General features: G+C 48.8%; 1 protein-coding gene across 1 annotated transcript; it reads right to left on the reverse strand.

The window, feature by feature from the left end:
• Window positions 1-5,323: 5,323 nt before the first annotated feature.
• On the reverse strand, window positions 5,324-21,476 carry LAMTOR2 (late endosomal/lysosomal adaptor, MAPK and MTOR activator 2). Its single transcript, XM_077464170.1, has 4 exons — window positions 21,324-21,476; window positions 10,926-11,088; window positions 8,168-8,257; window positions 5,324-7,135 (listed from the first exon to the last, which is right to left on the reverse strand). Exons 1-4 carry the CDS (start codon window positions 21,389-21,391, stop codon window positions 7,079-7,081), a joined length of 378 nt encoding a protein of 125 aa, XP_077320296.1. The 5' UTR covers window positions 21,392-21,476; the 3' UTR covers window positions 5,324-7,078.
• Window positions 21,477-21,700: the final 224 nt, after the last annotated feature.

A 21,700-nucleotide genomic window follows, 5' to 3' on the forward strand; every position in this document is an offset into this window, starting at 1 on the left:
TTTGCTATGAGGGTCCAGCACCCAATCTTGACCTGACTGTCCACGTTCGGCTCAAGATTGGGCCTGGGTGGTCTCATCAAGATTGAATTTTGCTATGAGGGTCCAGAACCCAATCTTGACCTGACTGTCCATGTTCGGCTCAAGATTGGGCCTGGGTGGTCTCATCAAGATTGAATTTTGCTATGAGGGTCCAGCACCCAATCTTGACCTGACTGTCCATGTTCGGCTCAAGATTGGGCCTGGGTGGTCTCATCAAGATTGAATTTTGCTATGAGGGTCCAGCACCCAATCTTGACCTGACTGTCCACGTTCGGCTCAAGATTGGGCCTGGGTGGTCTCATCAAGATTGAATTTTGCTATGAGGGTCCAGCACCCAATCTTGACCTGACTGTCCATGTTCGGCTCAAGATTGGGCCTGGGTGGTCTCATCAAGATTGAATTTTGCTGAGGGTCCAGAACCCAATCTTGACCTGACTGTCCATGTTCGGCTCAAGATTGGGCCTGGGTGGTCTCATCAAGATTGAATTTTGCTATGAGGGTCCAGCACCCAATCTTGACCTGACTGTCCATGTTCGGCTCAAGATTGGGCCTGGGTGGTCTCATCAAGATTGAATTTTGCTATGAGGGTCCAGGACCAAATCTGGACCTGGCTGTTCATGTTGGACTCAAGATTGGGCCTGGGTGGTCTCATCAAGATTGAATTTTGCTATGAGGGTCCAGCACCCAATCTTGACCTGACTGTCCATGTTCGGCTCAAGATTGGGCCTGGGTGGTCTCATCAAGATTGAATTTTGCTATGAGGGTCCAGGACCAAATCTGGACCTGGCTGTTCATGTTGGACTCAAGATTGGGCCTGGGTGGTCTTATCAAAGTTGGATTTGGCTACATAGGTCCAGCACCCAATCTTGAGCAGACTGTTTATGTTTGGCTCAAGATTAGGCCCGGGTAGTGTTATCAAGGTTGAATTTGGCCACGCGGGTCCAGAACCCAATCTTGACCTGACTGTCCATGTTCAGCTCAAGATTGAGCCTGGGTGGTCTTATCAAGGTTTAATTTGGCTACGAGGACCCAGCCCCCAGTCTTAATCTGAACTGTCCATGTTTGGCTCAAGATTGGGCCTGGGCAGTCTTATCAAGTTTGAATTTGGCTATGAGGGCCCCGTACCCAATCTTGACCTGACTGTCCATGTTCGGCTCCAGAATAGACCTGGGTGGTCTTATCAAGGCTGAATTTGGGTAAAGGGCCCAGCACCCAATTTACAAGGGTCCAGGACCAAATCTGGACCAGGTTGTTCATGTTGGGCTCAAGATTGGGCCTGGGTGGTCTTATCAAGGTTGAATTTGGCTACAAGGGTCCAGAACCCAATCTTGACCTGACTGTCCATGTTCGGATTAAGATTGGGTCCTGGATGTTTTATTAAGGTTTCATTTGGCTACGAGGACCCAGCACCCATTGTTGACCTAACTGTCCATGTTCAGCTCAAGATTGGGCCCGGGTGGTCTTTTCAAGGTTGAATTTGGCTACAAGGGCAAGCATGCAGTCTCAACCGGACTGTCCTTGTTTAGCTCAAGATTGGGCCTGGGTGGTCTTACCAAGGTTGAATTTAGCTAGGAGGGGCCAACACTCAATCCTGACCTGACTGTCCATGTTCGGCTCAAGATTGGGCTTGGCTGGACTTTCAAGGTTGGATTAGGCTCTGAAGGTCCAGCACCATTGTGGTTAACATCTGACAGGGATGCCTATCCATCAGTAAGGTAAGTCCAGCATTTTAGACCAACTTAACACCTACATAAGCTGTTGCGGTAATGTGCTTTGCAATACCATTCATTTAGGATGACTGCAACTACCCGCACCACCACATGCCATGCCTGGTCAGGAAAAAAGGCACCAGTATGGTTTGCCATTTGAACTGCGGCCTTCCCTTTAGTCTTGCCCATTTGTACAGGCTCCTCTCCTGAAACGGCTTACTCTGATTTCACCGCACACTGAGAGCTTCTCACAACATGCATTATAAGCTGCAGCAAGTCAGACAGAGCCTCACCTCATTTCCTGGCTGGAAGACATCCGGCATCATCTAGCACTTTCCTCCCCAGCCTGATGGTTCATGGTCCACCCCTGTCCTTGGATTTCAAGTATTCATGGAGGCATTTACATGAAAATTCAGCCTGCCTGGGAACATCCACTTTTGATATTTGCATAACTCCTCCCATTGTTTGCACCATGACTGAGGTCTCTTGAGAGGAGTACCGAGGCAGGGCGCTAGGAAGTTTTCAGGAAGCCATGTACAGCCCCCTGCCGGCCCTCCCACCAGCCATCATCTGCCTACATTGCATAGAGAAGCACAGAGATGACATATTCAGAGGACCCACAAGAACTCACCCCCAGGCAGATCTGAAAACCTATCAACCTCTCTGAAGCCAATGAGATGGTGGGACGATGGTGCCTGCGGTTGGGCTCTTGTAGGCCTGTGAACCATTGAAAAAAATATCCCTTCATTTCCTGTCCCAGAGATCCAACAGGAAGTTCCCTAAGAAATCTCCCAAAGTGATGAGCATTCAACTTCTTAGGTGCCCCTATTGGAAAATTTCCCATCACTTCCTGTTCTGGGGACAACTGCAAAATGTTGGATTTCCCCTCACTGTTCTTTTTTTTTTTTTTTTTTTTTGGTGACACTAATCACCAGAGGGTGCCCCGCCCTGGTGATCATTGGGGAGGGGAGACAGCCCTATCCAAAAAACTTAAAGGATAACTAAAAGCAAAACTTTATTTTTTATTTTTCTATAGAGCACAGAGGGATTAATACACCTTTTTTTTTGTTTTGTTTTTGCCGTCGGTGTCCCCATTAGGGAGATTCATCCTATTTGTCCTGTTTACCATTATCACGGAAAAGGAAAGCCAGACAATCCCAAATTTTGGGTTGTCCCCAGAACAGGAATAGAGGGGAAATCTTCCAATGGGGACCTGGGGGGGATGCCCCATTCCCTTATATTGCAGAGATTTCCTCTTGCTTCCTGTTTTGGTTGTAGGACAGGAAGTGAAGGGAAATCTTCTCAATGGGGACACAGGTGGCAAAAAAAATAAAAAACAACAGAGGTTATAACCCTTCTTTACTCTATCCAAAATGAAGAAAAAAAAAATGTTTTGCCTAGAGATACACTTAATGAAGCAAAGTCTATAAAAAAAAAAACAGCCGCAGCACAGGATCCGCGTTGACGGAACACACACAAGGAAGTAAAATGATAATGCCAACAAATACACCTTTGCTATACAGAATAGAACAAGGTTTGCTTTAGATTGACCTTTACTCTTCCGCCACCCTCCTCCAGGCATACTCTTTATGAGTCACCCTACAATATTCTGCAGCTATTAAATAAAATATGCAAATTATATTAAATTAAATATATTAAATAAAATAAATAAAATATGCAAAATATATTAAATAAAATAGGCAAGATCCATTTAGTAATAAGAGTCTGGGAACTTTGCTCTCAGGAATCCGACATTTCTATCTACTTGAAGACCCAGGCTTTTTCCGGCACTTTTTTTTTTTTTGTAAAAATCAGTCAGTCATTTTTGTTTGCCCACACATACATACATACACACACACATATATATATATATATATGTGTGTGTGTATATGTATGTGTATATATATATATATATATGTGTGTGTGTATATGTATATATGTGTGTGTGTGTGTGTGTGTGTGTGTGTGTGTGTGTGTGTGTGTGTGTGTGTGTGTGTGTGTGTGTGTGTGTGTGTGTGTGTGTGTGTGTGTGTGTGTGTGTGTGTGTGTGTGTGTGTGTATATATATATATATTTTTTTTTTTTTTTAACAGAGGTCCTAGAGAATAAAAATGGCAGTCATTGCAATTTTGTATGTGACACAGTATTTGCGCAGCATTTCTTTTAACAAAATTTTTTTGGGAACAAATACACTTTAATGGAAAAATAAAAAAAAAACCCCAAAAAAAACCACAATATATAGGCCAATTTTTATAAAAGATGTCAAGCAAATAGATACCTCAAAATGCACACACTTTTGGAATGGTTGTGCAGCAGTTTTTTTTAACGCAATTCTTTGGGAACAAATACACGAATGAAAAAAAAAAAATAAAAAAAATAAACAAACCTAAAAAATAATATATAGCCCAATTTTGTAAAATATAAAAGATGTTGAGTAAATAGATACCTCAATTTCATGCTTTAAAAATGCACACGCTCGTGGAATGGTTTTGCAGCTTTTTTTAATGCAATTCTTTGGGAACAAATATACTTTAATAATAATAAAAAAAAAAAATATATGGCGCCATTTTGTAAAATATAAAAGATGTCGCGTAAATAGATACCTCAATTGACATGCTTTAAAAATTCACATGCTCGTGGAATGGTTATATATATATTTCTTTTTTACTATTATTTATTTATTTCGGTTTGCAAGTGGTTCACCAAGATTATGACTAAAGATATCAGCCATAATCCTGGGGTATCGCTTATTGCAGCGGGCGGCCGGCTTCCTCATGAAACCAGTTCCAAGTGGCTCGAGAGCCGCTGGAACTTTTTGCTAAGTGGCAGGAGGGGGGACGCAAGACCCACCAGCCCCCCCCATCATTTTTGTAAATCTTTTCTTCTCTCTTTTCATGTGACAACACTGAAGTAATGACACTTGTCTACAATGTAAAGTAGTGAGTGTACAGCTTGTATAACAGTGTAAATTTGCTGTCCCCTCAAAATAACTCAACACACAGCCATTAACCACTTCAATACCGGGCACCTTCTTTTGCCCCTTCTTGCCCAGGGCAAATATTCAGCTTTCAGCACTGTCGCACTTTGAATGACAATTGTGCGGGCATGCTACGCTGTACCCAAACTAAATTTGTATCATTTTCTGCCCACAAATAGATATTTCTTTTGGTGGTATTTGATCACCTCTGGGGGGTTTTATTTTTTGCTAAACTAAAAAAAAAAAGTTTTAGTTTGTCATAAAATTTTGTTTTATACGTCACTGATATGTAGAATTCATGGGTGCTGATAGGCGGCACTGATATTTAGCATATACCATTATATATATTTATTACACACAATATTATATATACACACATAAAATTATATTAAGTATATATATATATATAAAATGTTTGGGGGTTCCAAGTAATTTTCTAGCAAAAAATAAAAAAATTTTAAACTTGTAAATAAAAGGTGCCAGAAAAGACTTGGTCTTCAAGTAGTTAACAACAACTATTGCTGTACAGTATATTGCAAGTCCATTTTAGCGGCAATCTCCCGATGCAAGCGGATTGGATAAATAAAGCAAAGACACGGTTTCATATTTAAATACCTTTTACTATTTTTCATTTCATTTTGCCACAAAATTCCGGCCTATGTACAGTTTTTTTTTTCTTTTTTGCTCTTTCCATAAATCTTTTGCACACTCAGCAAAGTATAGAATGAGAAGAGTACAATGATATATTTCTGTTTTTTGTTTTTTTGTACAGCAATGGTGTGCGGTGCGCAACCCAAACCAATCATTTGGTCATTTTAAAGGAAAGCTGTCACTTTGCTCTGAAATCTGTCCTTCTGCCCATTCTGGACAAAAGTGACAGGTTCTCTTGAGAGACCTCACTACCAACAAACCGATACTCACCTTTGCCTCTCCGTCCCGTCACTCCATCAGAAGCCGGAGTCCAAACTACATGCTCCCCTTCCCAGTTTTTGGACCTGGTGATTGGCTTGTCAGAGCACTGGAGGAGGGAGAGATGAGGGTCACAGGCACTACCTCTGGGGAGGAGGGGGAAAAGGTCACCGGCTGCTCTGAGCACCGCTTCCTCAGAGGAGGCAGAGAAAGTTCTATGCTGTTCTGGGCACCGCTTCCTCAGAGGAGGGAGAGAAGGTCACAGGCTGCTCTGAGCACTGCATCCTCAGGGGCGGAGCCATGCTGCTCTGAGCACTGCATCCTTGGAGGAGGCAGAGAAAGTCCTATGCTGTTCTGGGCACCGCTTCCTCAGAGGAGGGAGAGAAGGTCACATTTTGCTCTAAGCATTGCCTCCTTGGAGGGGGAGGGGGGGGGGTTAAAAGGCCACTCTGAGAACTGCCTGCACAGTGGGGGAGAAGGTCACATTTCACACTTGGCACTGCTTCCTCAGAGGAGGGAGGAAAAAAAGGTCACATGATTCTCGGAGGAGAGGGAGAAAAATCACATGCTACCGAGAACTGCATCCTTGGAAGAGGGGAGAAGGTCACAGGCTCCTCCGAGCACTGCCTCCTCGGAGGAGGAGAGAAGGTCCTATGCTGTTCTGGGCACCGCTTACTCAGAGGAGGGGGAAAAGATCACAGGCGGCTCTAAGCACTGCATCCTCAGGGGAGGAGACATGCTGCTCGCCGTCTCCTCGGAGGAGGGGGAGAAGGTCATTGGCTGCTCCTAGTGCCGCCTCCTCGGAGGAGGGGGAGAAGGTCACAGGCTGCTCCGAGCACCACCTCCTTGGAGGAAGATCAACGGCCCCTCTGAGCAACAACTCCACATAGGACAGAGAGAAGGGCACAGGCTGCTGCTTTGGAGGAGGAGCATGAGACGGTCACAGGCCGTTGTCAACTGTGCCTCCTTAGAGAAGGATAAAAGGTCACAGGTTGCTCTGAGCACTGCCTCCTCATAGGAAGTGGGAGAAGGCTACAGGCCACTCTGAGCAATGCCTTCTCTGAGAAGATGGGGGGGGGGAGGTCATAGACTTTCCTCAAACTTAGAAGCACCAGGTATTTCCCAAGGGCTCTCACAGATGAACAAAGCAAAAAAGATAAGTATCAGTGGGTGAGCTTATAGGAGGACCTGTCATTTCACCAATAATGAGCAAAGTGACAGATTCTCTTAAATAGTAAAAGAAAACTGAGTGGAGCTCAGACATGGATATGGAAATGAGTTCTAGTGATAAGCTGCCTGCAGTACAGGACCAAACAGACTGGCAGAAGCATCATGTATGACAGCACGTGTTATCGGCAGTGACCACGGTCCTTCACGTATCGTCGTCCCGCATAGTCTCAGTCTACGGCTTGCCCCACACGCAGGCAGATGTGAGCGCCTCGCTCCTAACTTGCAGACACCTGATTTAGAGGCTCCTCCAGGTAACTGACTAATGCTTGGGCCTAAAAGGAAAAGAAGAATTCGTTCAGAAACCGCACACAGAGGAACTGCAGGAAAAAATAATGATAAAATCGGCAATTATTACAGCCGGGCATTCATTACAATTCAATAAAAGTATATTCAAAGTGTTATCAAACAAATAGAAAACCTGATTGATTATCACCCAGCCACAATTCCTAACAGTATGGTAGAACCCCCCCGGGACTACAGGGAAATGTGGTGTCGGTGCATCCTTACTGTTCTCAGACCCCAAAGCGTCAGCGCGTCCTTGCTCTGGGACCTCAAAGCGTCAGCGTGCCATTGTTCTAGGGTCCCCAGAGTGTCAGCGTGCCATTGTTCTAGGGTCCCCAGAGTGTCAGCGTGCCATTGTTCTAGGGTCCCCAGAGTGTCAGCGTGCCATTGTTCTAGGGTCCCCAGAGTGTCAGCGTGCCATTGTTCTAGGGTCCCCAGAGTGTCAGCGTGCCATTGTTCTAGGGTCCCCAGAGTGTCAGCGTGCCATTGTTCTAGGGTCCCCAGAGTGTCAGCGTGCCATTGTTCTAGGGTCCCCAGAGTGTCAGCGTGCCATTGTTCTAGGGTCCCCAGAGTGTCAGCGTGCCATTGTTCTAGGGTCCCCAAGTGTCAGCGTGCCATTGTTCTAGGGTCCCCAAGTGTCAGCGTGCCATTGTTCTAGGGTCCCCAAGTGTCAGCGTGCCATTGTTCTAGGGTCCCCAAGTGTCAGCGTGCCATTGTTCTAGGGTCCCCAAGTGTCAGCGTGCCATTGTTCTAGGGTCCCCAAGTGTCAGCGTGCCATTGTTCTAGGGTCCCCAAGTGTCAGCGTGCCATTGTTCTAGGGTCCCCAAGTGTCAATGCGTCCTTGCTCTGGGACCCGAAAGTGTCAGTGTGCCATTGTTCTGCAATCACTAGATGTTATCCTGGCACACCACCTGTCTGCATGTAATTGTTCTGGGACACCAACTAGTAGAGTGTCGTTATTTGTCAATAAACTGTTGATGGCCAACACTGTACATGGATGCAATTTGCTAACAATATCTTACCTTTGCTTTTAGCATGCCAAATCCAACAGTCTCCTTGGCATACATGCACAGCAGCAAGTTGGACACTCTTGTAATCGCAACACGGCCTTCCTGCAGGGGGCAGCAACAGACAAGCCATCAGACAAGGCAATAATTGCCCTACCAATGAGCAGCTACAAAAAGAGCCACAACACTAATCTTCCAATGTTCAATAATCAGCCCTCAGCAATGCCAGTTTCCACTAAGAGAGACTACGGTACATATTAAAGGGTTGTATGGGTTTGTTTTTTTTCTAAATAAAGTTATACTTACTTCCACTGTGCACTTTGTTTTGCACAGAGTGGCCCCGATCCTCCTGTTCTGGGGTCCCTCGGTGGCTGTCTCGTATCCTCCCTGCAATAGCCAACTCCCCTGTGGGAAGCTCTATACCAAGGGGGTTAGCTTGTGGGGATGCCGTGATTAATCACAGCAGAAGCGGTGCGCCGCCTACCCAGGAGAGTAGAAGCACACACTAGTGTAAATTTTTAATTACCGTAAAAAAAAAAAATATATATATATATATATATATATATATATATATATATATATATATATATATATATATATATATATATATATATATATTATATATATATATATACACACATTATCTCACAAAAATGACAACACTGAAGAAATGACACTTGTCTACAATGTAAAGTAGTGAGTGTACAGCTTGTATAACAGTGTAAATTTGCCGTCCCCTCAAAATAACTCAACACAGACATTAATGTCTAAACCACTGGCAACAAAAGTGAGTACACCCCTAAGTGAAAAATGTCCAAATTGGGCCCAAAGTGTCAATATTTTGTGTGGTCACCATTATTTTCCAGCTCTGCCTTAACCCCCTTGGGCATGGAGGTCACCAGAGCTTTACAGGTCACCACTGGAGTCCTCTTCCCCTCCTCCACGACCACATCACGGAGCTGGTGGATGTTGGAGACCTGGCGCTCCTCCACCTTCCGTTTGAGGATGTCCCACAGATGATCAATAGGGTTTAGGTCTGGAGACATGCTTGGCCAGTGCATCACCTTTACCCTCAGCTTCTTTAGCAAGGCAGTGGTCATCTTGGAGGTGTGTTTGGGGTGGTTATCATGTTGGAATACTGCCCTGCGGCCCAGTCTCTGAAGGGAGGGGATCATGCTCTTCTTCAGAGCCTTCAGCGCCTAGAGGCGATTCAGTTCGCATTGTGCGCTATACAAGTATTTCATTCATTCAGTATGTCACAGTACATGTTGGCATTCATGGTTCCCTCAATGATCTGTAGCCCCCCAGTGCCGGCAGCACTCATGCAGCCCCAGACCATGACACTCCCACCACCATGCTTGACTGTAGACAAGACACACTTGTCTTTGTCCTCCTCACCTGGTTGCCCCCACACACGCTTGACACCATCTGACACCAAATACGTTTATCTTGGTCTCATCAGATCACAGAACATGGTTCCAGTAATCCATGTCCTTAGTCTGCTTGTCTTCAGCAAACTGTTTGTGGTCTTTCTTGTGCATTATCTTTAGAAGAGGCTTCCTTCTGGGACGACAGCCAAGCAGACCAATTTGATGCAGTGTGCGGCGTATGGTCTGAGCACTGACAGGCTGACCCCCCCCCACCATTCAACCTCTGCAGCAATGCTGGCAGCACTCCTATGTCTATTTCCCAAAGACAACCTCTGGATATGATGCTGAGCACGTGCACTCAACTTCTTTGGTGGACCATGGCGAGGCCTGTTCTGAGTGGAACCTGTCCTGTTATACCGCTGTATGGTCTTGGTCACCAAGCTGCAGCTCAGTTTCAGGGTCTTGGTAATCTTCTTATAGCCTAGGCCATCTTTATATAGAGCAACAATTCTTTTTTTCAGATCCTCAGAGAGTTCTTTGCCATGAGGTGCTATGTGGAACTTCCAGTGACCAGTATGAGAGAGTGAGAGCGATAACACCAAATTGAACACACCTGCTCCCCATTCACACCTGAGACCTTGTAACACTAACGAGTCACATGACACTGGGGAGGGAAAATGGCTAATTGGGCCCAATTTGGACATTTTCACTTAGGGGTGTACTCACTTTTGTTGGCAGCAGTTTAGACATTAATGGCTGTGTGTTGAGTTATTTTGAGGGGACAGCAAATTTACACTGTTATACAAGCTGTACACTCACTACTTTACATTGTAGACAAGTGTCATTTCTTCAGTGTTGTCACATGAAAAGATAGAATAAAATATTTACAATATGCACACACATTTTTATGTGTGTGTGTACACACACACACACACACACACACACACACGTTTTCTCACATCATTTGTAATAAAAATATCTTTGCCATTCAGAAGCTTCCCTCCAACCACTTTACATATTTTATATATACTGCGATTCTGTACTTGCCAAATAATCTGCAGAAATCTCTCTCCACTGATTCCGGCTGCAACTATTTTAACTGTGGGCAGCTGAAGCTGCTGCCTGTTCACTTCCTGGATTTACACAGAGGCACGCCTCCAGCTCTGCAGCTCTCATTGGCCCTCTTATGACTCATCCCCCTCCCTTCCTGGCAAAACTCTCAGAGAGAGAGAGCTGTGCATGATATTCTGAGCCTAGGCTAATGACCAGACAAGAAGCAGGAAGTGGGCTGTATAAAGGTATTTACTGGCAGAAATTTGGGGTGTACGGCTTTAGCTCCCATTTTTTTCCTGTGAAGGTTAATTAACCTGAAGTCTGACCTGTATAGCTGCTCTGACACTCACCATACAGTCCATAAGGATGAATTTAAGATTGTCCTCGTTGAAGGCTTGGTGTCCATTTTTATCATAGGCAGCCCAAATGTTGCTAGCAATAGCAGCTGTAACTCTGGCATCTGTGTCACCATAACCAGAATATGCAAGTAGAGAGCCTTCATTGTTCAGGAGCCTGGAGGACACAAAACACAGAGGGGGTCAGAGGGCGGAATGTGTTCAATGGCCAGTCCAATCCTTGTTTAATACCGCTGCCCCCAGGTTTCAGCTTATGGAGTCACCCTTGCATGCAGGGACTAGAGCCGAGTCGCTCTACACTGTGTGCATCAATAAAAACCCACAGCCCCATAACCTGGGATAGCAAGGCACTTCCATTGCTCTTCCTTTCTCCTCCCTGTTCCCCAAGCTAACAGACTGCACTATCCACTGTTAACGCTTTCCTGTGAAGTTCAGGAAAGCAGCACTGAAAGACCAGGAGTCAGCAGCACTGCAAGTACCAAGTAAGAATTTTATCAAATAGTTTACTGGGGAATGTCTATTTTTATTGTTCTGAGTTTACTGCCCTTCAGACTTGGGGGGGGGGGGGGGGGGGGCGGGCGGACTGTGGCTATTGGGAATAGAAAAGGTCCCAACGTCAGTGGGAAAATTAACGCCCTATCATTTGTTTCGGTGAGCATAATTGTGCCCATCGCTGGTGCCACTGGAAAGCATTGTGCCCCATCGCTGGTGCCACTGGAAAGCATTGTGCCCCATCGCTGGTGTCATTGGGAAGAATTGTGCTCAATTGTTGGTGTCATTTGGAAGAATTGTGCCCCATCATTGGTGTCATTGGGAAGAATTGTGCTCAATTGTTGGTGTCATTGGGAAGAATTGTGCCCCATCGTTGGTGTTAGAGGATGAGATAGTGCCCTAAGGGCCAGATAAAAGCAAGTTAAGGGCCGCAGTTTTGTGACCCCTATGCTAAAGTGTAGGTTTACCTTTTCAGAAAAGGTGAACACCCTATTTCCTCCGACCCACCCACCCCAGTCCCCGCTGTACTTACCTCCGTGGTCGATGAACGGTGGGTGCCCATGCAGCCAGTGTACTGGTCCAGGGATTTGAAATCCCCACTCTCCTCCCTTTTTAAAAAAAAAATTTCTGCAGGGCTTCTGGGATGGATCAGAGTGATTCTGATTGGTCAGTGCCAGCACAGGGAACTGCTCTAATCCATCCTGGAAGTCCTACAAGAAGACTAGGCAAAAGAGTAGGGATTTGAAATCCCAGGACCGCTACACTGGCACCGACAGCTCATTCCCTACCGGAAAGGGGCCTGAATGGTAAGGTCACCGCTACTTTTACAAGGCAATATCTAGGTATGCAAAGTGGACCTTTAAACCTTGTGGCTAGCGAGGAATATCTACATTTGTGTCCGGAGTTTAAAAAAAAAAAAAAAAAGAGAATACAGATACCGAAAATGAAAAATACACTAGGCCGAAAACCGAAACAGCCCCGATACCGAAAATGACTGTTTTTAAAAAATATTTTTATACAGGAGGTGGTCGGAGACTGGGGACATGGTACGGGAGGTGGTCAGAGACTGGGGACATGGTACGGGAGGTGGTCAGAGACTGGGGACATGGTACGGGAGGTGGTCAGAGACTGGGGACATGGTACGGGAGGTGGTCAGAGACTGGGGACATGGTACGGGAGGTGGTCAGAGACTGGGGACATGGTACGGGAGGTGGTCAGAGACTGGGGACATGGTACGGGAGGTGGTCAGAGACTGGGGACATGGTACGGGAGGTGGTCAGAGACTGGGGACATGGTACGGGAGGTGGTCAGAGACTGGGGACATGGTACGGGAGGTGGTCAGAGACTGGGGACATGGTACGGGAGGTGGTCAGAGACTGGGGACATGGTACGGGAGGTGGTCAGAGACTGGGGACATGGTACGGGAGGTGGTCAGAGACTGGGGACATGGTACGGGAGGTGGTCAGAGACTGGGGACATGGTACGGGAGGTGGTCAGAGACTGGGGACATGGTACGGGAGGTGGTCAGAGACTGGGGACATGGTACGGGAGGTGGTCAGAGACTGGGGACATGGTACGGGAGGTGGTCAGAGACTGGGGACATGGTACGGGAGGTGGTCAGAGACTGGGGACATGGTACGGGAGGTGGTCAGAGACTGGGGACATGGTACGGGAGGTGGTCAGAGACTGGGGACATGGTACGGGAGGTGGTCAGAGACTGGGGACATGGTACGGGAGGTGGTCAGAGACTGGGGACATGGTACGGGAGGTGGTCAGAGACTGGGGACATGGTACGGGAGGTGGTCAGAGACTGGGGACATGGTACGGGAGGTGGTCAGAGACTGGGGACATGGTACGGGAGGTGGTCAGAGACTGGGGACATGGTACGGGAGGTGGTCAGAGACTGGGGACATGGTACGGGAGGTGGTCAGAGACTGGGGACATGGTACGGGAGGTGGTCAGAGACTGGGGACATGGTACGGGAGGTGGTCAGAGACTGGGGACATGGTACGGGAGGTGGTCAGAGACTAGGGACATGGTACGGGAGGTGGTCAGAGACTGGGGACATGGTACGGGAGGTGGTCAGAGACTGGGGACATGGTACGGGAGGTGGTCAGAGACTGGGGACATGGTACGGGAGGTGGTCAGAGACTGGGGACATGGTACGGGAGGTGGTCAGAGACTGGGGACATGGTACGGGAGGTGGTCAGAGACTGGGGACATGGTACGGGAGGTGGTCAGAGACTGGGGACATGGTACGGGAGGTGGTCAGAGACTGGGGACATGGTACGGGAGGTGGTCAGAGACTGGGGACATGGTACGGGAGGTGGTCAGAGACTGGGGACATGGTACGGGAGGTGGTCAGAGACTGGGGACATGGTACGGGAGGTGGTCAGAGACTGGGGACATGGTACGGGAGGTGGTCAGAGACTGGGGACATGGTACGGGAGGTGGTCAGAGACTGGGGACATGGTACGGGAGGTGGTCAGAGACTGGGGACATGGTACGGGAGGTGGTCAGAGACTGGGGACATGGTACGGGAGGTGGTCAGAGACTGGGGACATGGTACGGGAGGTGGTCAGAGACTGGGGACATGGTACGGGAGGTGGTCAGAGACTGGGGACATGGTACGGGAGGTGGTCAGAGACTGGGGACATGGTACAGGAGGTGGTCAGAGACTGGGGACATGGTACAGGAGGTGGTCAGAGACTGGGGACATGGTACAGGAGGTGGTCAGAGACTGGGGACATGGTACAGGAGGTGGTCAGAGACTGGGGACATGGTACAGGAGGTGGTCAGAGACTGGGGACATGGTACAGGAGGTGGTCAGAGACTGGGGACATGGTACAGGAGGTGGTCAGAGACTGGGGACATGGTACAGGAGGTGGTCAGAGACTGGGGACATGGTACAGGAGGTGGTCAGAGACTGGGGACATGGTACAGGAGGTGGTCAGAGACTGGGGACATGGTACAGGAGGTGGTCAGAGACTGGGGACATGGTACAGGAGGTGGTCAGAGACTGGGGACATGGTACAGGAGGTGGTCAGAGACTGGGGACATGGTACAGGAGGTGGTCAGAGACTGGGGACATGGTACAGGAGGTGGTCAGAGACTGGGGACATGGTACAGGAGGTGGTCAGAGACTGGGGACATGGTACAGGAGGTGGTCAGAGACTGGGGACATGGTACAGGAGGTGGTCAGAGACTGGGGACATGGTACAGGAGGTGGTCAGAGACTGGGGACATGGTACAGGAGGTGGTCAGAGACTGGGGACATGGTACAGGAGGTGGTCAGAGACTGGGGACATGGTACAGGAGGTGGTCAGAGACTGGGGACATGGTACAGGAGGTGGTCAGAGACTGGGGACATGGTACAGGAGGTGGTCAGAGACTGGGGACATGGTACAGGAGGTGGTCAGAGACTGGGGACATGGTACAGGAGGTGGTCAGAGACTGGGGACATGGTACAGGAGGTGGTCAGAGACTGGGGACATGGTACAGGAGGTGGTCAGAGACTGGGGACATGGTACAGGAGGTGGTCAGAGACTGGGGACATGGTACAGGAGGTGGTCAGAGACTGGGGACATGGTACAGGAGGTGGTCAGAGACTGGGGACATGGTACAGGAGGTGGTCAGAGACTGGGGACATGGTACAGGAGGTGGTCAGAGACTGGGGACATGGTACAGGAGGTGGTCAGAGACTGGGGACATGGTACAGGAGGTGGTCAGAGACTGGGGACATGGTACAGGAGGTGGTCAGAGACTGGGGACATGGTACAGGAGAGGGTCAGAGACTGGCGGGATTGGTACAGGAGGTGGTCAGAGACTGGCGGAATTGGTACAGGAGGTGGTCAGAGACTGGCGGCATGGTACAGGAGGTGGTCAGAGACTGGGGGCATTGGTACAGGAGGTGGTCAGAGACTGGCGACATGATAAAAGAGATAAGTGTGTTGCCCCCCTGTGCAGCCAGTGTGTTGCCCCCCTGTGCAGCCAGTGTGTTGCCCCCCTGTGCAGCCAGTGTGTTGCCCCCCTGTGCAGCCAGTGTGTTGCCCCCCTGTGCAGCCAGTGTGTTGCCCCCCTGTGCAGCCAGTGATGCAGCGAAGAGAGAGGAGAGCCGCCTCCGCCGTCTAGCTCAGTAGAGCGCCAGGAACATCACAGCTTTAATTTCAATAACTGTGTGTTCCCCCGTCACGCGCCGTCGCATACAGCCCCTCCCCCTTGTCTGGGGAACTGTGATAGACAGATCACCCGTCCAATCTGGAAGGGTAATCTGTCTATCACAGTTCCCCGGACAAGGGGGAGGGGCTGTATGCGACGGCACATGACGGGGGAACACACAGCTATTGAAATTAAAGCTGGGATGTTCCCGTCGCTCTACTGAGCTAGACGGCGGAGGCGGCTTTCCTGCGTTACAGATCTACCATGATGGGCGGCACCAGGGGTGGGGGCGGAGCTCCGCCCCGCCCAGGCCCCGCCCCATTTTCAGCTCAATTATCGGCCGTTTTTTCCTTTCGGCAAATTGCCGAAAAGGGCATTTTCGGCCGATATGTTTCGGCGGCCGAAATTTTGGTGCATCCCATAATATATATATATATATATATATATATATATATATATATATATATATATATATATATATATATATATATATATATATATATATATATATGGCCAGTTACACTTACCGGTAACGGTGTTTCTGGGAAGTCTTCCAGGACGGCACCTGACAAGAAACGCAATCAAAGTGGTTAAAACCCCCGCCCCTCCCTGTGCTCCTCAGTTGTGAAAAAGTATCGACCCACACCAGTGCACGAGAGTGAAAATAAACACCACAAAACTCTACACATTATGAATATACCTAAAAAAAAGAGCGGGTGGGAAGTAGGCTGTCCTGGAAGACTTCCCAGAAACACCGTTACCGGTAAGTGTAACTGACCATTTTCTCAAGTCGTCTTCCAGGACGGCACCCTGAGAGAAGAGCAAGTAGCTCAGGCCTACTTTTAGGACGGGACAACCGCTTGTAGGACTTTTCCTACCAAAACACCAGATCCTGAGGAGACAGTAACTCCACTCTATAATGCCTCAGGGAGGTGTTCTGACTTGTCCACATTGCGGCTTTACATATCTGCTCCACCGAAGCTCCAGCCCTTTCCGCCCAAGAGGTCATCAGAGATCGAGTGGAATGTGCCTTAAGGTCTCTTGGGATTGCCGTACCAGAATGATTATAGGCTAAGGAAATAGCATGTTTAATCCATCTTGCTATGGATGCTTTAGGCCAGCCTTTCTCAACCTTTTCTACACAGAGGAACCCTTGACATAGTTCTTCGGTCTCTGGGAACTCCCTACTAAAAATTAGAAATCTACAACTCATGATACATTAGTGTGATGGTCAGTGGGAAGAATGCTCCTCACACTTGTGGTCATTGAGAAGAATTACCTCCTTACAGATAGCTAAAAAGATCAATGGTGTGAGTGGGAACTTATCTGAGAGGCAGAAATTGCCCAATGCTGAAGGAACCCCTAGCAAACTTTGGAGGAACCCTAGAGTTCCACGGAACCTTGGTTGAGAATCACTGCTTTAGATGCTTGGTGGCCCTTCTTTTGGCCAGAAAAGTTAACTAATAGATGGCTGGACCTTCTAAACACTAACTTTTTCTAAATAAATTAGCAGACAACGTCTGACATCTAGCCAAAGAAAATAAATTTCTCTCCTATGTTGGGGATTGTTGCAAAAGGAAGGAAGCACCACTTCTTGAGTTCTATGGAAGTTGGATGCTACCTTGAAGAGGCACCGGGGGTCCTGCCTAATTCCGCGTACACACAACTGGACTTTTGGATTTTCCCAAATGAACGGACTTGGCCACACACAACCACACCAAAGTCCGATGGAGTCGAACGTGATGACGTACGACCGGACTAGAATAAGGAAGTTCATAGCCAGTAGCCAATAGCTGCCCTAGCGTCGGTTTTTGTCCATCGGACTAGCATACACACGAGCGGATTTCTCGATAGGAACTGGGTCCGGCGAAAAAAATTTGAAACACGTTCTATTTCTAAAGTACGTCAGATTTTTGGACAGCAAAGGTCCGATGGAGCCCACACATGATCTAATTGTCCCGACGGATTTGTTCCGTCTGACCTCTGCTGACGAAAAGTTCGGTCGTGTGTATGTGGCATAAGTATAACCCTGTTCTCAAGTAAACGAAAAAAATGGTTCCTTTATTGAAAAGGCCTGAATGTTGCTTATCCTCCTGGCTGATGTAATTGCCAGTAGGAAAGTCAACTTAACGGTGAGAAATTTGAGGGGAATCTGATCTATAACCTCAAAAGGAACTTTGGTTAGCCCCTCTAAAACCAAGGTAAGGTCCTATGGCGGAAATCTAGACATCTGAACAGGGGACAACCTATCTCTGACCAATAAGAACCTCTTGATCAGGGAGTCTAGAGCCAATCTCTTGTCCAAAAAACAGGACAAGACTTCAACCTGTACCTTAAGCGTCTTGGTTGCCAGTCCCTGATTTGCGCCATCCTGGAGAAAATCCAGGATAGCAGGGATTTCTCATTGGGAAGTGCCTCTCGCTTGACACCAGCGTGAGAACACCCCCTAGATCTTAGCAAAAATACGCCTTGCAACTGGCTTCCTACTCAGCTGAAGAGTATCCACTACTCTGTCAGGGAGGCCCTTCTCCCGCAGGTTCTGCCTTTCAAGAGGCCGCCAGCCTGAAGAAGCTGGGATCTGGATAGCAGACTGGACCCTGAAGAAGAAGGTCCTGCCAAACAAAGATGCTGAGGTGGGGGCTATGGACCAACTCCATAGGGTTGGAAATCAAGCTCTCTTGGGCCAACACCATGGGGTGATTAAGATCAGACTGTCTTCGGAGAGAAACAACTGCTGGAGTACTCTCAAAATTAGACCCAGGGCGGAGGGAGGCATAGGTCAATCAGAAGTTCCAAACTTGGGCCAATGCATCTATCCCCTCAAAGCATCCTTCGAGGGAGAGAGAGAAGAATCTCTTTACCCTTCTGCGGGCAAAGAGATCAATCTCTGGAATGCTGAAATGTGGGCACACCAGGGAGAACACATCGGGATTCAACTCCCACTCCCCCTGGAGAATCGGCTGTCGACTGAGATAATCTGCTTCGATGTTTAAAGTTCCCTTTATATGCACTGCAGAAATGGAGAGAATCCGATGCTTTGCCCAACCAAGGATCTCTAGTGCTAAAGTCAGAAGAGCACGAGATCTGGTGCCTCCCTGATGATTTAGGAATGCCACTGCTGTGGCATTGTCTGAAAGAATCTGGACCTCTCGGTCCTTGATCCTTCCCTCTGAAGCCTTTAAAGCCTCCCCAACGGCCAAAAGCTCCCGAAAAATTGGAGGAGGTGCTTCTGACTCGGGTCCCATGAACCCTGGACTCATAGTCCCTCTAGGTGGGTCCCCCAACCCAAGGGACTCACATCTGTAGTTATTCTGAGAGGCTGAAGTTGGTTCCAAGGGAGCCCCGCCCCCCCCCCGAAGCCTCTGATGATAAAGCCACCAGTATGGTGACTCTTTTACTACGTCTGGAATGGAAACATTGTTGTCCAGTGTTCTTCTCTCCCTGAGGAAGGCCCCCCCAGGAATGATAAAGGATAGAGGCTTTACAAGCTTGTGGTCCGGCTCCCAGGGGGAGACCACCAGCCCCAGGCTTGGGGTCTTCAGAAAAAAAAAAAAAAAAAAAAAAAAAAAAACGGTCTTGCTGTGGGGAAAACAATCAAAAACTGAGAAGCACAGGGAGGAGCGGGGGTTTTAACCTCTTTGATTGATTGCGTTTCCTGTTAGGTGGACCAGTCATCTCTCAGGGTGCCGTCCTGGAAGACGACTTGACGACACTGCCCGAGACCCGGACACCAGTGCCGCCAACGAGGTGGAGCAACGTGTACCACGAGGCCTCCTGTAGGGGCCCCAGCATACAGGGGAACCCGGACAGTGTGGGGAAATTACAGTGGAGAAAAAAAAGAGAAAGAAGGAAGAGAGGCGCCAGGTAGCCGCTGGTGAGGTCGTTTTTAATAAATTAAGTGTTTAAAAACAATCTCCTCGCACATCTCAGAGCGGTAGGCAAGCGAGTCTGTGAAGTCCGCTGCCAGCATTTTCCCGATCTACGCCGCTCTGCTGTCATCGCTGGAGGAAGCCGGTAGAAGGATACAGAGCGCCGCGGGGAAACTCCATTGAACTGTCAGCCTCTGATGATGGAGGCGTGGTTAAGACTCCGAAATGCTGATTGGTCACAGCATCCCACGCTGACAGTTCACTGGTCAGCTGACATCACAGGACCGACATATGCAAGTGGATTGTTTTTAAACATTTCATTTATTAGAAATGACTTGCTAATGCCTTTCTCTTTTGTCCCCTCTAATTGGCCTCCCCATTCCCGTATGTGCTGGGGCCCCTACAGGAGGCCTCAAGGTACCCCCTGTCGTGGCCATGGGGGTATTGGAAGGGGGGGGGGTGGAGGATTTGTGCTGGTAGGGGGGAGATGATTTGTATTAGGAGGAGGTACGGATAAATGCTGGGATGGGGATTGTGTTGGGACTGGGGATGGTGGAGGGGCCCAAGAATTTGTGCTGGTAGGGGGTAGATGATTTGTATTAGGAGGGGGTGCGGTCAAGTGCTGGAATGGGGAAGAAGGGGGATTGTGTTGGGACTGGGGGATGGTGGAAGGGCACGAGGATTTGTTTTGGGTGGGGATGGAAGATTTGTGCTGGTAGGAGGAAGATGATTTGTATTAGGAGGGGGTGCGGATAAGTGCTAGGATGGGGAAGAAGGGGGGGGGATTGTGTTGGGACTGGGGATGGTGGAGGGGCACGAGCATTTGTTTTTGGGGGGGGGGGTGGAGGATTTGTGCTGGTAGGAGGAAGATGATTTGTATTAGGAGGGGGTGTGGACAAATGCTGGGATGAGGAAGAAGGGGGGATTGTGTTGGGACTGGGGATGGTGGAGGGGCACGAGCATTTGTTTTGGATGGGGGGGGTGGAGGATTTGTGCTGGTAGGGGGGAAGATGATTTGTATTAGGAGGGGGTGGAGATAAGTGCTGGGATGGGGAAGAAGGGGGGATTGTGTTTGGACTGGGGATGGTGGAGGGGCACGAGGATTTGTTTTGGGTGGGGAGGAGTAGAGGATTTGTGCTGGTAGGGGGGACGATGATTTGTATTAGGAGGGGGTGGGGATAAGTGCTGGGATGGGGAAGAAGGGGGGATTGTGTTGGGACTGAGGATGGTGGAGGGGCACGAGCATTTGTTTTGGGTGGGGAGGGGTAGAGGATTTGTGCTGGTAGGGGGGACAATGATTTGTATTAGGAGGGGGTGAGGATAAGTGCTGGGATGGGGAAGAAGGGGGGATTGTGTTGGGGCACGAGGATTTGTTTTGGGTGGGTGGAGGATTTGTGCTGGTAGAGGGAAGATGATTTATATTAGGAGGGGGTGGGGATAAGTGTCGTATGCCTCCATACTTTTGTTAGTAGGTGGCCCTCATGCCCGTCTCAAAAAGTTGGGAGGTGTGCCTTGCGTATGCCGTATCGCACAATTCTGCCCATGATACATGAACCGCCCCCCGCAAATCGCAGGATGTGCTCCAGATCTCTTTACTCTCAATGGCACCCCCAACCTGCTGTTGCAATACTACAAGTCCCATCATGCCTCTGTCCGTGGGAGTCCTGCTTGTAACTGTCAGCCTTGCAATGCCTCATGGGACTTGTAGTTTTGCAAGAGCTGGAGGGCCTCTAGTTTGAGCCCCCTATGTGCATCTCTCACTCCCTGCTCTCTGCACAGGTAGCCATGGCTATGCCCCCCCTTTATCCTGTCCCCACTTTGTAAACATTGGGCCTACAGGGCCAGGAGGGGGGAGGGGAAGGGTCATACTCACAGAGTGCTCTGCACACCCCCAGTGTTGGCCTGGCTGAGCACCTGGGTCAGAGCTTTGGGCCTCAACATACTAGTCCAGCACACTGCTTCAGCAGAATGAGATGACACTCAGCTGCCTCTCCTTCCTGCAGTCACAAGATACCCGTCACGTGACCTGACCCCTCCCAGTCCACCCCCCTTCTAAACTATCCACCAACATCCACCTAGGGAAGGCCTTGCGCTACTTAGGGGCAAATACACGTATCACTTTTGGTGGAACAATCGCTTAAAGAAACGAACTTTTAAAATCAAACTTTAGCCCGAGGCCTGAGTTGCCACAGTAACCGCGCTAGGCCCTGGAACGCACGGTGCGTCTCAAGCCTCAGCTTTGCAAACGCA

This window comes from Lithobates pipiens, unplaced genomic scaffold, assembly GCF_037356315.1.
Source record: "Lithobates pipiens isolate NorthernLeopardFrog02 unplaced genomic scaffold, aLitPip1_a1.2 Scaffold_30, whole genome shotgun sequence".
In the NCBI taxonomy this organism is placed as follows: domain Eukaryota; kingdom Metazoa; phylum Chordata; class Amphibia; order Anura; family Ranidae; genus Lithobates; species Lithobates pipiens.